This window comes from Tripterygium wilfordii, chromosome 16, assembly GCF_013401445.1.
Source record: "Tripterygium wilfordii isolate XIE 37 chromosome 16, ASM1340144v1, whole genome shotgun sequence".
NCBI lineage: Eukaryota > Viridiplantae > Streptophyta > Magnoliopsida > Celastrales > Celastraceae > Tripterygium > Tripterygium wilfordii.
In genome coordinates this window covers 455,851-470,562 of record NC_052247.1, presented here as the reverse complement: position 1 = coordinate 470,562, position 14,712 = coordinate 455,851, and the positions used below count along the sequence as shown (strand labels likewise).

The window sequence follows — 14,712 nt, the reverse complement described above, 5'->3', positions numbered from 1 at the left end:
ATTCTTCACACCCACCACTCCTAAACCACTGGTTTTGCAAATCAGAATTCGAAGCGGTGGTCCTGACTCCTGACTACGAGGGTCTGTCCTTTGTGTCCGATGTACCTTTTGTGGTCATTGACCTCGTCAATGTTCGAGCAGTAACGGTTGATGAAGGAACCGGCACTGCTTGGGTTCAAATTTCAATGTCCGAGCTGTATTATAAAATTGCATTGCAGAGAAGAATAAGACCCTTGGGTTTCCGGCTGGAGTTTGTCAAACTGTTGGTTGCGGTGGTCACTTTAGCGGCGGAGGACATGGTGTTTTGATTGATGTTAAAGGGAGGTTTCTTGATCTGAATTCGATGGGAGAAGATTTGTTTTGGGAGATTCGAGGAGGTGGGGGAGCTAGCTTTGGAGTCATTGTTGCTTGGAAGGTGAAACTGGTTCGAATTCCACCTATTGTGACTGTGTTTACAGTGAGCAGCAGGACATTGGAACAGAATGCAACCAAACTTGTGCACAAATGGAAATCTGTAGCAGATAAACTTGATGAGGCAGCTTGCAATTAATGAGGCAATTAGGGAAGCAGAGGAGGAGGAAGAAAAATAAGAAGCACAGGAACCTGAGCCTCCACAAAGGGAAATAGAAGCTTAGTATTCACTTGCAGAGGTTTGCGAGAATCCCCTGTTATTCATTCCAAAACTTAAAAATCCTCAAAAAAAAAAACATTATCATCATCAATCGAGCCTTTATCGTTATAAAAAAAAAATTCTCATTCAAAAATAACCCGAGAAGGATGCAATAGGCCAATCTTCTGCATAAAATTTGTTGAAAAAAGAATTAATGCAGATTTTATCATAAACTATTTCCACAAAAAAAGTGCTCATTTTTTCTTCTCTTGAGAAGCACGTGAGAACTCACGTGCCCCCAACGGCTAGTAATTATAAAACGGAAACGGCTACTTCTTTCTCACAAAAATTTCCCTTTTCTTCGTTCAAATTCATCATCGCCTTCTCCCCTCAAAGAAAAGAACAGGTCTTTCTCTCTCAAAAATCATTAAAAGAGGAATTGCTTTCTGCCCCCCTTATGGCAAACATTGTAAAGCTGTAATTTTTCACGCAAGAGGAAGCCTTTTCTCGGGCATTCTTGAAAAGGGTCGAAAGATTTTCCCTAGAAACTGAGAATGAGTTTTCAGGCGCGGGGGTTCTACACCCCACCGGCGAGTTTGAAGTCGAGGACGACTGCTCCTCCAGAAAAGTCGATGACGGAGAGGAAAAACGTGAAGAAAGATCTTTTTCATGTTGTTCACAAGGTTCCCTCTGGTGATTCTCCATATGTCAGAGCCAAACATGTTCAGGTTCTCATGGGTTCTTCATTCACTCTCTCTTCTCTTCTTTCCACTTCTTGCGTTTTAAGCTATTAACATCATCGTTCTTCTTCATTGATTTTTTTCAAATTTTCTTGTACAGTTGATAGAGAAGGACCCAAGTAGGGCAATTTCTATGTTCTGGGCAGCTATAAATGCTGGGGATCGTGTTGAAAGTGCACTCAAAGATATGGCAGTTTCCATGAAACAGTTGGATCGATCAGATGAGGCGATTGAAGCTATCAAATCATTCCGTCATCTCTGCCCCTATGAGTCTCAAGAATCCATTTACAATGTGCTTGTCGAACTCTACAAGGTAAACCCACAATTCAGTTTTTACTGTTTTAACTTCTTGATTCTGTAAGAGACTAGCAGTTGGACTTTCCATGACATTTTTCCTTTTGCAGAGGTCTGGGAGGGTGGAAGAAGAGATTAAAGTGCTCCAGGGCAAGCTGAAGCAGATCGAAGAAGGTATAGCTTTCGGGGGGAAGAGGACGAAGGTCGCAAGGTCCCAAGGGAGAAAGATTCAAATAACTATTGAACAAGATAGATCAAGGTGTATATTGCATTCTTTCTGTTTCTTCTTACTTGCTGTACATACATAGCTCTGTGCATTTATCTGAGGTTTCTCCTATAAAAATGCAGGATACTGGGGAACTTGGCCTGGGCTTACATGCAGCAACACAACTATGGACTTGCTGAACAGAATTACAGGTTAGTTCTAAGTCTTTTCTTGTTTGCAGAGATTTTAGCAAATTATAATTCTGAATGTTTCATATGTCAGGAAAGCTCTGCTTCTGGAGCCAGATAATAACAAAGAATGCAATTTGGCAGTCTGCTTGATGCACATGAACAGGGTTACAGAAGCAAAATCTTTGCTCGAGTCTGTCAGAGTTGCTTCCTCAAACAAAGAGATGGATGAATCTTATGCTAAATCATTTGAGCGTGCAGTTCAGATGCTGACGGATTTGGAATCTCAATCAAAGCTAAAATTAAATCCACATGAACAAGAAGATGGCAAACTCCAGAGATCCTTCATGTCACCTAGAGATGGAAAATTGATACATACCAGTAGAAACTCAAACTTGTGTGAAAGTTTGCAAAAGGGAGCATATACATCCCCAGAGTTGATGAGAAAGAATTCAGAAGCGCTGTACACACAACCAAAAAGATGTTTATGGGGTTTCAATAGAGATGATCAGGTAATTACAAGAAGGGGAGAGGTCAATGGAAGTGTGAATCGCAAACTGTCATTTCAGCTTACTGTAAATGCTGAAAGTGTAACATCGCATAGGATTCAGAATTTCAATGGACAGTTACAGGGGGGTAGTAGTGAAAAATCATGTGTTAGAGTGCAAGAATCTGACAGTGGATTGCCTTCAGCTGCTAATGGAGATTCAAGACAAAACTCATGGAGGCACATTGCTCAATCGAAAGACGAAGCAGCCACAGAACCTATTTCACAACCTAAAGTGAAAGGGGACTGGAAGAAAACTACATGGGGTAACTGTGACTATGTGCAGGTGACCCGTGGATCCATCATAGAGTCCAATGCTCAGCGTATTGTGAATGATTCTAACCTGAGTTGCAATCTGCCTGTGAGGCCACATAATAACACTGGTGGTAAACTGGACCAGAATTCTTGTGACATTGTTTTTGGCAGTATTACAACATGGAATGCGCATCCTGGAGGTGGAGAGCAGCAACACTCTCCCAAGTCTAGTAATGCACATCATTATATTTCGAAAGATTCGAAGACAAAGAGTTGGGCAGATATGGTTGAAGAAGATGAGGAGAAAGAACTAGGTGGAACAAACTCAACTGAGTGTGTGGATGACTGGAAATATGAAGAACAGTTCAATGATGAAAATAGAAACATCAACATGATTTGTGGAAGTTCTCCTTCAAACCGCATGGAAAATCTATCTCAGAGGCTTGAAGTATTTGATCTTAAGGATGGCTATGCTACATCTGAGAATTTTGGTTCATCAAGAAAACCAGTAGCACGTTGCTCCTTGCGTTTTCGGGAGCCAGAATCATCAGATTGCTACTCTGCAACCCCAAAAGCAAAGAAGGGATTGAATTTTGGCAGTTACCATTCTTTGAAGGAAAGCCCTTCTTCGTTTGAGAAGAACCTGGATTTAAAGAGGAGGAATAGGTTGCAGGTTTTCCGAGACATAACCCCTACTCCTGATAGTCCATGAGCTTAACTAAGTATTAGACAGCGGGGGATTAAATCTCTCTGTGGATGATGCTGTTTCTAAGTATCAGTTTGAATTTGGAACATCTTCATAAATACAGCAGTGTTGAAGAATAAATTGGTAGACTTCCTCAACAGGCCTTAGTTCGGGGTTCTCTAATTTTCCTACTCTCCCTTTGACTGACATGCTGTCGAGTTTAGCAATGTAAATATTTCTTTTTTTTTCTCATTATACTGTAAAAAATGGGTTTAATAGAAGAATATAGATCATATAGTAATGTTTCATAGAAAAGTTCCTTGTGGATTGAAGCTTTTCCCTTTTAGCTATATGATAATTTTTTAGTGTACTCGTGTACTTCACTATAGTTCTATTTGCACCATATGGCCACACAAAAATGCCTCTACTGCCATACTTTATGAAAATTTAATACGTGGTACATAATCTTTTGATAGGCAGCATACTCATGTACACTATTTCTCATTAAAAAAAAAGAAAAAAGAAAAAATGTGCACAATAGATTGATGTTCATGCAAGAATTGACAATAGTGATGGAGTGCTCACCCAAAATGCTGTGATATGTTGAATCAATGATTGGCTGAATCTGCAACTGTTATAGATTGCTCGGGAAAGATTGCAGCTGAGACATAACTTCTCTCTGAACTTGGTCTCTTCTAATTTTCCCAGTTGTGGTTAGTGGAAATGGCTTCCTCCAAAGAATAAATATCTTTGGTATTTTGAACCTGAAAAGTTTTTTGACAGTAACAAAACATGTCAACCATAAGATACAGATTGGGATAGAAGTGGTTGCTGATTCATGTTTGGATATTAGAAATTTCGGTGGAGCAGTACCTAGTTAATTTCTCATCTCTACAATACTGTCGAAGTATATCACTGGATATCATGAGCTCTTTGTTTTCAGCTGACGACTTCAGATTTCTGTCACACCATTTCCAATTTTCTCTTAATTGAACACAGGCAACAACCATCTCTGTCAGGTGAGCATCTGGAATACTCAAGACAACAATGGCAGTAAGTCCTGGATGTCGTAATAGGATTGCCTCCACCTATATCACCAAACAAAAACATTTAGAGAGTAACTGTATACATTGTGTTATTAATTCAAGAAGGAAAAGAATTCTGGTGGGTCTCACCCATTCAGTTTATTTCACTAATCCAAGTGATAAACAAATAAATCAGAAAACATGTGCCATATTCACCTCTTCAGGGTAAACGTTTTCACCTCCACTCTTAATGCGATTATTTGTTCGTCCGATAAGCCATAGGTAACCATAATCATCAATACACCCAATGTCACCGGTATCAAGCCATACGACATCACTAGACTTTGATGTACCAGATGTATTGAGGTTCCAATATCCAATCATAGTATGTGGACCTCTAGTTAAAATTCTTCCGATGTGAGAAGAGTCATCCACACATATTTTCATTTCAACATGTGGTGCAGGCAAGCCCACACAAACACCTTGTGGCTGTGGAACTGTATTGGATTTTGCTAGGCCAAGTGTATGCAGAGACGAGCCAGGGTTATCAAACGTCGGGTCATACAGGGTCATAAAGGTTAGTGAGGAACAAGTCTCTGTCATTCCTGTTTATTTCAGAAGAGAGAAGAAATGAACAGAAAAGACATAAATTTTGCAAAGAAATATAAAGAGACAAGCAGGAAGCTTACTTTCAACATCTGCATCTCTTTCACGAGATGTTTCCTAAGGCTGTAAATGATAAAACCTTTTTGGGCTTGATTAATAAAATATTAATAACTGTTAACATCCAATGCTAGGCTGAGTTCTAAGTTAAACTCTGCTAGCCTTAGCTCAGTTGCAAATGACAGCATAAACCTGTCAATATTATACTCTTGTCCATCAGAAGTCATCATTGTTTTAATTTGCAAACACAAGCCATAAATCAATGAGCTTCCATAAAAGTTATCATTATGGTCAGTATGTGCATGCAATCTGACTTTAAGGAGCAAAGATAAGTGAGACACACCATATGCTGAAAGGAGCTTAGCTCTTGGGAAAAACTTGATGGCATCTTTTATAAGCTCGGTTGATAAACCCCCACCACCATTTAATATCTTCATCATACTCTCTTTCCCTTTCCAGCTTTTCTTCACCCTGAGAAAAATCTTAAGTTGTAGTATTAGGCAACTAAAACAATAAATATGTTAGGCCGTAAAAGCAATATGATGAGTTTCTTAGGAAAACAGAGTTATGCATCTTAGGCAGGGCTTTGATACCAAGCTGTTTTAAAATCAATATGACAAGCATTTACATGGAAATTAAACCATAAACTAAAACAAATATAGCTTTAGCAAAATCTTCCATGACTATTAAGGTTGGACATCATTATTTCATGCTGCGCAATGCATTCCTACACTTGATAACTCAAAAGTAGAACATTCCTGAAATTATCAATTACAAAGGGTTCAGTTGGTCCATCCTGTAATCTGTTCACATGTTGTCATGTTGATGAGGGCATAGATAATGCTCCAGCCAGACAACAATAACATAACTTCCTAATATTTGTCCCTAATTACAGTTGGAACTGAATCCTCTACCTGATCAAGGAAAGTAAACTGTCCATTATTGCAGGGACGGTGATTAAAGAAGTCACATGGTACTGCTCTATGCCTTCGAGGGCCGATTTAGCCTCAAATTTGGGTATTAAGACATGACAACCTCCAAGCAGTAGGATGGTCATGGCAGATGACAAACTGCCAATATGACAAAGTGGAGCAGTGTGCAGATAAACCTACAACAATTGGAAAATTCATTTCTCCATTAAGCAGTATCTTAGTGGAACTCTGCTGCACATGCACATACACATCCATTATTTCCCTGCATCTAAATGCCGAAGTATTCATTAGAACAAACAGATTTCAAAGGACAGCATACATCATCCTCACAGTAACCAACAATGGCAATTTTTGCTAAGGATTGTGTGATCAAAGCTGAATGGCTTATGGTAACTCCTTTCGGCTTTCCAGTGGTTCCTACAGGCAAGAAACCATTAGCCAAAACTTGATGTAGCCAGGAAAGTTGTTCATCAACTTAAATCTCTTTGAGGAAGAAACTTGAACAAATGGAAAAACTGATGAATTATATTGTAGCTTTATTTTTTAGTTTCTAACAATGTTTCTCTTCTCTAACTTCACATAGATTCAGCATTCAAGTGATTGTTTGAGTAAAACATAAATCAACTCTATTCAAAGAAGTATCGAAAAATCAAGTTGAGAGAAAATTATTAAGATGACGCCAACACTCCACCATTATCGGTATGAATCTTTGACAAATTAAAATTCCTAGCACATGCCCTTTCGACAGAACGTCATTTTGAAAATTTAAGCTCCCTTGCTTTTGTTGTTCAAGTAATTCACACATCTTCAATCATAACGATGAAAATGCTGAACTAGTGAAGTATAAATTTAAGGCAATACTTTTGGAAAGTAATTAAATCACCCATTGCTTATGTATAAACCAACTGGGGGGGAATTTTGAGATAAACAAAACTGCGGTATGAAGATACCATTAAGAAATAAGATCAAATGAGCTACGGTTTATACCTGAAGTGAAGCATATTATAACAGCGTCCTCAGGTGCCCATGCATAATTTGGAGGTACATTTTCGACAGAATGCTGCTTGAGTTTTGCAATATTTAATACTGAAAAAATTATGAAGCAGCAATTATATTACTACAAGCAAAGAAACAAGTAAACTTGTTGCTCATCAAATACCTCTTAACTACAATCTTCAGATGTCAATAAAATTACTTACCATTCCACTTACAGGAAGAACCTGAAGAAGGCCAGTCCAAGGAAATATGCCACCTTAAAGAATTTATGGCATTATCCTGGAGCTTTGAATACCAGTGGCTAGAGCTTCCATCAGTTACCAACATCACTGGCCTTGTTATCAACATTGCTAGTTTTACCTCCTCAAAGCTCTGCAAGTTAAAAGTGAATTATACCGTCAATGCTCTTTTGTATTTGATATACAAAGATATCAGCCAACTCAAGTCAAGGGCTTGCAATTCCTCCCAAGCATTGACAAACAAAAATAAATCATATTTCCTAGAACTTAACTACTTTATATTTGACGAAATGTCGAATGATCTCAAATCCACTAGTTCAAAATCAGTTGGCATAGTACTATAGGTTATCATTTTGTCACACTTCTCCTAACTTAAACTAACAATACTGAAACCATTGAGTAGTTAACAAACATGCGCACTGCAATATTAAATCTATTCTCACCACAGTTTCATATTTCAAAGATTAGAGAATCACTCCTTTCAAATACTTACTAGTTGTTACTTCTCTGGACTTCAACTATCAAATTCTTAAGACGAGAAACTTTGTTGGGTTTAATTGATACTTATAGAGAAAGATTAATAGCAAGAATTTGAGAAGAGGAAGTGAAATCGTTGAAGTGCTACCAAAGTCCCAATTCATGATACATGATGTAACAAGAATCATGAGAAGCAGAAGTCAAATAAAGAAATTAGTGTTCCACTGCACTAAAGACTGCATTTTTAGTATGTTTTGCTGACAAAAGATATCAATTCGGGCAACTAAATTGCAAATGCTGTACCTCCTAATAACCATAAATGATGACCAATATATATATATATATATATATATATATATATAAGCAACCACCATCATAGAAGATAAAGTAAGAGGTTAGACCTACCCAGCGATAATTTAAAGGAGCAACTATACCACCAACATATGCAACAGCAAGTAACCACTCCAGGTACCAATCACTGAAGCAAAAAATCAAATGCAACCATCAACACACCAAAAACATACAAAATTCAACATTTCTTTAAGTTAGAGGCAGCCGAACCTATTGAAAGCAGAGATGGCAACGACATCACCGATACGTAGTCCAAGTCCGAGCAATCCACAAGCCAGACTCAACACACTTTCCACGAATTGCTGGCCGGTCTTTCGCCGGTTACCGGCAATGGTCACCACAGATTCTCGTCGTAGCGTTGACAAGCGAGCCAGGCACTGACAAATGTGTGGATTAGAGTGGTTCGACATGGTTTTGGGAGGAGAATTTGCGAGTACTGTTCGAGTGTAAAGACTGGCTTGGAGGTTTTGAATTGACAGCGCGGACTCGCACCAGAAAGAATCCTGGACTATCTTATCCTTGAACCTTGTTGATCAAATTGAGCGGAAATATTGGGCCTGGGCCGCATTTGGATTTTGTTGCATGGGCTTTTGTTCATTGTCATGATAAAATCATTGTAGCCCTGCAGCCCAACCAATCCAATCAGGACCCGCAAAGCCCATGCCATAGAGCGCCAAGGAATCAACTAAAACCATTTTAGGTACTATTTCTTTAGGTGTTGATTCATACTATTATTGATATTTTTTTTCTTTCTATGCTTTTTGTATGCATATTAAATGCAAGATTGCCTGTGTTTTCAACATTGAATTCCGTTCGACTGGGTTAAGCATATGTGTGTACAAAATTCAATTATAATGTGAAACATATTTCTTAACGGTATTTAAAAAAAAAAACATTGAATTTCGTTACTAAAGAAAAGAAAAATATAATATTAGAATCTAATGAAATTATCAAATCATACTAATCTCATCCAAGCATAAAATAAACTTGAACAGAATTGGGGTACACAGCCCATTTCAAAAATTAAAAAATAGACATTTTAACCGTTGAATCATGTATTAAACTAATTGAATCTTTTTAAAAAGATTAAAAAAAAAGATTACATCTTAAATACTTTACATCCAATGGTTCAAAACTATTGAAATTTTATGCAATTTTTTTTATCAATTTGATTTTTTAATACAACATAAAAAAAACAACATTAGATTCAGAGAATTATCAATACTTATTTTTAGATTTTTTTAAAAATATTGATATGAAAAATAAATGAATCATTAGTTCCATGATTGTCTCCATAAAAAGTCATAGTCTAATAGCTTCATCCTGTTCAATTCAACAAAGAAAAAGAATGAAAATTAAAGAAAAAAAGTGATAGAAAAAAATTACCCATGGTTTGTGAGTCTATGGCCATTTTTTTCCAAAACGGTGAGGAATATTTGAATCCTGATCATGAGGACATCATTTTTATCATTATAATTTGTGGTTCGGGTGTGTGAGTCTGTGAGACTGTGACTTCTCTCTTTATTTTATTTTCTTTTTTATTTCACTTTTATTGTGAGTAAAAGTATAGAATTAAAAAATAATGAAGACAAATAAGAAAACGGCGGGTCCAGCTTTGTGAAAAAGGTGGTCCACCACCGACAGAAAGTCACGCGCCTTCAGTGAGAAGTAACTGCCAATTTCATTGAACACTAGAAACGACACCGTTTCTCTGCATAATTTCCACCTGAACTAATAATTATGTCGTTTCATTCAATTTAGTATATAAACTTCTCTTCCTTCAATTCTGAGACCGAGACCAGCTTAATTCTCTATGGCATCCGCAACATTGATGGTCATGGTCGCCTTCTATGTGCCGTTGATTTCGATCATGATCATTGGAGAGTTCTCTACTGCTCGAGAACTACGACCGTCCAATCACGGACTACAGTATCAAGGATTACAGCAGCAGGCCGCGGAGGAGTCGCCGGAAATTAAAGAATTCTTCGGAGGAGCGTCATCAGCAGAATCGCCGACATTGCCGAGGGCAATGAATTCAGACAGTCCGAAGCCTTGGTTGATCGGCGGGGGAGGTGGAGGAGGCGGAAATGATCGCTTGAGGCGCGTGCTGCTGGTGGCGAGCTTGGTGTGCGGGGTCACAGGTGCGACGTTGTTGGTTGCTTCCGCGCTAATCTATCTGTTTAGGTTTCAATCAAACAGACTAAAAACCTAATTAATTTTCCTGTTATGATTTGTTTGGTTTCACTTTATTATATGTTTTATAACAAAGAAATACATCATACAAGTTTGTTATTTAGACATCCGGTGGGGGGCCTAAAGTCGGGTTGTCAAATTCTGCACGCACAAAAGTTTATCACTCGATGAAATAAGTAAATTGGATTAAAGCTCATGACGTGCCCACAAAGCTATTGCTCGCAGTAGAAATCGAATTAAAAATGTTTCAAGTTCATGGTTCATACAGTTTGATTTTAGAGAGATTCATCACCACTTTATTATATTTGCTATGGATGAAAACTGTTCTTCCTATTTTCTTTGTTATATTTCAAGGAAAAAATTATTAAAAAAAACCAATTATTATTGTATTTATAAATTATTAATTACAGTCACAAGCAGGATCTATGATCTATCCTTCAAAATATTAAAATTTCATATTACAAATAACTTTATTCATTTTTTGCTTGGCATATCTCAACTATAGATCAAATTCTCATGCATGTAATTATTCATTTAAAAAGCAGTTTTAAAGGATGTTATGGATGTGATTCGCGGTTTTCAAATTTGTAGTGAATTCGATTTTTAGGAAATTTCTGTTAAAACAAAATTTTCTATCATCGTATTTGCATTGATTTATGAATCCTATTAACTATCAGTTTTTGGACATGTCACGGATGTCATTAAGAAAGTTGCTCTTTTTTTAGTTATTTGACTTTTAGCCTAAACTGGGCTTTGCTTCATCCAACAATCGAAGCTTTGTCTTTTATTGGGCTTTAAAATGTCCAAATCCCAGCTTGGGCTATTATGAATCTCCCAAAGGCCCACAAAATAGGTCTTGGCCCAATACCAAATAGAGGGTAGTTGGTAGTTATCGATGAGATATATGGTGGACGGTTAGCCCAATTCAAATGATTTACCCGCTCGAAAGCACATGGAAAGGAGGAGCAGTACCTGCATGGCTGCATAGCAACTCTGTTGCAATCTTGTATAGACAGAAAGAGCCGTTTAGCTGGCAAGCTCCTCCACGCCTACATCCTCTGCAATGGTTTCTTCGTCGACATCTTCCTGTCTAACCGGCTTATTGAGTTTTGCTCGAAATGCAGCGACACTGAGTCTGCTTATAATGTGTTTGATGGAATGCCCCATAAGAACATTTACTCTTGGAATGCTATATTGTGTGCGTTCTGTAAATCTGCGAACTTGTGTTATGCTTCTGAATTGTTTGATCAAATGCCTGAGAGGAACGATGTCTCCTGCAACAACTTGATTAGTGCGTTAGTACATGGTGGGTACGAAGAAAAAGCTTTGGATGCGTATGATACGATGATTTCAGAAGGCTTGATACCTACCCATTTCACGTTGGCTAGTGTTTTGAGTGCATGTGGTGTTGCATTGGCTTTGGGGCGCGGAAAGAGATGCCATGGTCTTTCAATTAAGATAGGTATTGATACGAATTTGTATGTGGGCAATGCTTTGTTGAGTATGTATGCCAAGTGTGGACTGATGAGGGATGCAATTCAAGTATTTGAGGGGATGGAGGGGTATGTTGGACCTTTTACACATTTTGCCTCAACCCCCTACATTTGCTCCAAACGTGCAAGTAAGGAGTTTTTTTCCCTACAACCTCCGCCAATTTGAATTCATGAAGGACACCATTGCTATGGCTTCCATTTCTGCAACTTTCAGTTTCTTGTTCTTCATTAGACTATCTGTTTATGCAACACTGGTAGAAGACCTAAACAACTTGCACCCACCACCAGACTTCAACTCCACGATCACCACAAACTGTCTCAACAACCCATCTCTCAGATACTGCAATTCCTCCCCCGAGGATCTCAACGACATCTTCAAATCCACCATAGTTGCCTCCCATCTCTGCAATGAGTCCAAAAACCCTAACTGCGTCGAATCCTTCCCGAAAATAGACCTTAAGAACAAACCCAAAATTGTACCTCTTTATCTGTCATTCAACTTCTTTTGGAAGTACTGTCCCTTAACAATCTTAACCATCGACATCTCCAACAATTCCATGAAAGGGAGTTTTCCACTTGAGATACTACAATGTACCCAGATTCAGGTTCTTGATTTGAGCCACAATGGTCTTACTGGTGAAGTTCCAATTCAAAGCTTGTTCCCCCTTAACAATCTCACAGTCCTTAACCTATCATACAATCATTTCTCTGAGAGCAAAATCTCTGATGCTTACTTCTTCGAGCGGTTTAATGCTTCGTGTGTTATTCAATCTGGTATCCTTCCAAATCATAGGAATTATACTATCAAGGCTGTAATACTATTGATTCTGTTTCCAATCTCTTTGATTCTGTTTGTTGGTTGTTTTGGGTGGCTTTGCTTTGTTAGGCCAGATTACTTACCTAGAATGTTTCAGAGAAGACACAAGTTTACACCTTCCATGATAGAATCCATCACAAACGAGTTTTCGAGGAGGAATGCAGTGGCAAAGGGTGAGGGTGTGGATATATACAGAGGAAGTTTGGGAGATGGAACTGAAGTAAGGATTGAGATCTACAATGATGGCATATCGAGGGATAATCGGAGGAAATTTGTGGAGGAATGTAAGGTTCTGGTGCAGTTTTGTCACAAGAACATAGTGCAAGTTATGGGCTGGTGTGACAACCAAAGACTGAGAGCCATTGTCACAGAATGGACGGACGGAGAAACTGTCGAAATGTGGTTATCAGACACAGCTCCACCATGGACACACAGGTTGAAAGTAATGAAGGGAGTTTTGGATGGCATGTGTTATCTGGAAGAGCAATGGCCTGAAGTTGAGTATGATCTCAGGACAAGCAGTGTGCTACTGTCTAGCAATGTAGAGCCACTGATCTCAAGGTTTAAGGTCGGAAATCGAAGCAATTGTGCAAAGAGTAAGTTCATCATTGTGCACTATATGTTGTTTCATTTTTTTCTCATTTTTCTGTTATCTATATATCTTGGTGTTTCAGAGATTTACAAGGTGGGTATGTTTCTGCTGGAGATCATTGCGAACAGGAGACCGAATGAAGATTTCGATGAGGGGGAGGCGGACTTCATTCAGCATATCAGAAGGCATTACCCAGGGAGCTTGCAGAAGGTAATTGATGAGAGGATGAAATTGTCAGAAAATATGGTAAATCAAGCCAAAAATGGGATAGGGTTAGGGCTGATGTGCATTGATCAATCAAGCACAAAACACCCTAGCTTGAGCCACATCTTTAACATGATAAGCAAAGCCTATGAGTCTTGCCTTGCTTTGCCATTCCAGCATCACTCAGAGGATAGCAGACGCCACAACCGGGTTCCATCCGTCTGAACTTGCCGCACATTCCTAAAGTTAGCATTTCAGTTTCTCTGATACATCATCCCTTAAGTTTTTGTATAATGTAAGCAGAGATCCAGTTTCTTATATCTTGTGTCACAATCAATCAAACCACTCATGGATAAGATACCATGTTCGAAATTTATGCTCAATCCATGGGCAGACAAGAGACAACCTGACGAACTCAAATATTTTAGTAACCAGAGGCAAAGAAAGCAGGAGCGATTTCCATAATAGCGGCGAGTGAAATGGAAGCAGCCTAAACAGTGAAAATGGGGTTGTGGGAGAGCAACATCGTGCTGCTAGGCGAAGTGGTTTAGGGTTTAGGCTGCTCAACTATGACTACAGTCTACCTTCAGTATACAAATAGCAAAGTAATGAATGAAAAGGGGAGGACATTAATGTTTCCTCCCCGGCTTATACGTTCGAGCTACATGAATGTTTCTAACACTCTTCTTGCTGACTTCAGAGGTTATGGAGGTGATTCCTCATTTGGTCATGCTAGGCCTGTTGGCTTGGGAAGTCCCCTTTGATTCTGGTAGAAAGCAGAGTTAGCATATGCAACCAGATAAACAATTTACTTCTTAGTTTATATGAACAAAATAAGTGATCCCAGTAACTCTCGAAAATGTCATTCTATGTTGACTGTTCCACATAACATGCATCCAAAAATGAGGAATGGCTTCAATTGTTTCCATTAACATGCTTGCAATTTTTGGCACAAATCAGTGAATCACTTACAAAGGTGCCTGAACTTAGCTGGTCGTTAGATGAGAAATCCTATGCGCACTTTAGTTTGGCACATATAGGATGTTTAAACTTACTGTTATAGGTTAAAAACAATGTTATGAGTGATAAGGGTGATGTGTATCACTCTGATGACTATGGTTCGAATTCCCTCTTTCTCGTTTAAAAAAAAAAAACCTCAAAAAAAAAACCTCTTAATGATTATGGGTGACATGAACAATCATGTAA

The 14,712-nt window shown here is 38.4% G+C and overlaps 4 protein-coding genes across 6 annotated transcripts; 3 read left to right on the top strand and 1 right to left on the bottom strand.

Moving 5' to 3' along the window:
• The first annotated feature begins 41 nt into the window (after positions 1-41).
• Positions 42-3,907, top strand: LOC119980259. Of its 2 annotated transcripts, XM_038822885.1 has the most exons (6): positions 42-650; positions 1,177-1,338; positions 1,451-1,663; positions 1,755-1,903; positions 1,993-2,061; positions 2,132-3,907. In XM_038822885.1, exons 2-6 carry the CDS (start codon positions 1,243-1,245, stop codon positions 3,549-3,551), a joined length of 1,947 nt encoding a protein of 648 aa, XP_038678813.1. In that variant the 5' UTR covers positions 42-650; positions 1,177-1,242; the 3' UTR covers positions 3,552-3,907. The 2 variants fall into 2 exon arrangements, with proteins under 2 accessions (XP_038678813.1, XP_038678812.1); XM_038822884.1 differs by lacking the exon at positions 42-650 and having other exon boundaries at positions 860-1,338.
• A 24-nt stretch (positions 3,908-3,931) lies between these two features.
• Positions 3,932-8,687, bottom strand: LOC119980260 (2-succinylbenzoate--CoA ligase, chloroplastic/peroxisomal). 2 transcript variants are annotated; one of them, XM_038822886.1, is made up of 10 exons: positions 8,418-8,687; positions 8,262-8,334; positions 7,344-7,512; positions 7,132-7,230; positions 6,464-6,561; positions 6,127-6,320; positions 5,556-5,683; positions 4,766-5,154; positions 4,398-4,612; positions 3,932-4,288 (listed from the first exon to the last, which is right to left on the bottom strand). In XM_038822886.1, the coding sequence occupies exons 1-10, from the start codon at positions 8,615-8,617 to the stop codon at positions 4,159-4,161; spliced, it is 1,695 nt and encodes a 564-aa protein (XP_038678814.1). In that variant the 5' UTR covers positions 8,618-8,687; the 3' UTR covers positions 3,932-4,158. The 2 variants fall into 2 exon arrangements, with proteins under 2 accessions (XP_038678814.1, XP_038678815.1); XM_038822887.1 differs by lacking the exon at positions 8,262-8,334 and having other exon boundaries at positions 8,418-8,548.
• A 1,294-nt stretch (positions 8,688-9,981) lies between these two features.
• On the top strand, positions 9,982-10,499 carry LOC119981376. The gene has a single exon (XM_038824467.1). It carries the CDS (start codon positions 10,021-10,023, stop codon positions 10,417-10,419), a length of 399 nt encoding a protein of 132 aa, XP_038680395.1. The 5' UTR covers positions 9,982-10,020; the 3' UTR covers positions 10,420-10,499.
• An 857-nt stretch (positions 10,500-11,356) lies between these two features.
• LOC119981252 (probable LRR receptor-like serine/threonine-protein kinase At4g29180) lies at positions 11,357-14,343 on the top strand. Its single transcript, XM_038824305.1, has 2 exons — positions 11,357-13,306; positions 13,385-14,343. The coding sequence occupies exons 1-2, from the start codon at positions 11,932-11,934 to the stop codon at positions 13,729-13,731; spliced, it is 1,722 nt and encodes a 573-aa protein (XP_038680233.1). The 5' UTR covers positions 11,357-11,931; the 3' UTR covers positions 13,732-14,343.
• The last annotated feature ends 369 nt before the right edge of the window (positions 14,344-14,712 follow it).

Coding starts and splice junctions, on each gene's coding strand:
- LOC119980259 (XM_038822884.1), top strand. CDS start 1,165: ATGAGTTTTCAGGCGCGGGGGTTCTACACCCCACCGGCGAGTTTGAAG. Junction 1,339..1,450: donor TCAGAGCCAAACATGTTCAG/GTTCTCATGGGT, acceptor TTTCTTGTACAG/TTGATAGAGAAGGACCCAAG. Junction 1,664..1,754: donor TGCTTGTCGAACTCTACAAG/GTAAACCCACAA, acceptor TTCCTTTTGCAG/AGGTCTGGGAGGGTGGAAGA.
- LOC119980260 (XM_038822886.1), bottom strand. CDS start 8,617: ATGTCGAACCACTCTAATCCACACATTTGTCAGTGCCTGGCTCGCTTG. Junction 7,231..7,343: donor TTCTTCCTGTAAGTGGAATG/GTAAGTAATTTT, acceptor TAATTTTTTCAG/TATTAAATATTGCAAAACTC. Junction 6,321..6,463: donor TTGGTTACTGTGAGGATGAT/GTATGCTGTCCT, acceptor CAATTGTTGTAG/GTTTATCTGCACACTGCTCC.
- LOC119981252 (XM_038824305.1), top strand. CDS start 11,932: ATGCAATTCAAGTATTTGAGGGGATGGAGGGGTATGTTGGACCTTTTA. Junction 13,307..13,384: donor TCGAAGCAATTGTGCAAAGA/GTAAGTTCATCA, acceptor TTGGTGTTTCAG/AGATTTACAAGGTGGGTATG.
- LOC119981376 (XM_038824467.1), top strand. CDS start 10,021: ATGGCATCCGCAACATTGATGGTCATGGTCGCCTTCTATGTGCCGTTG.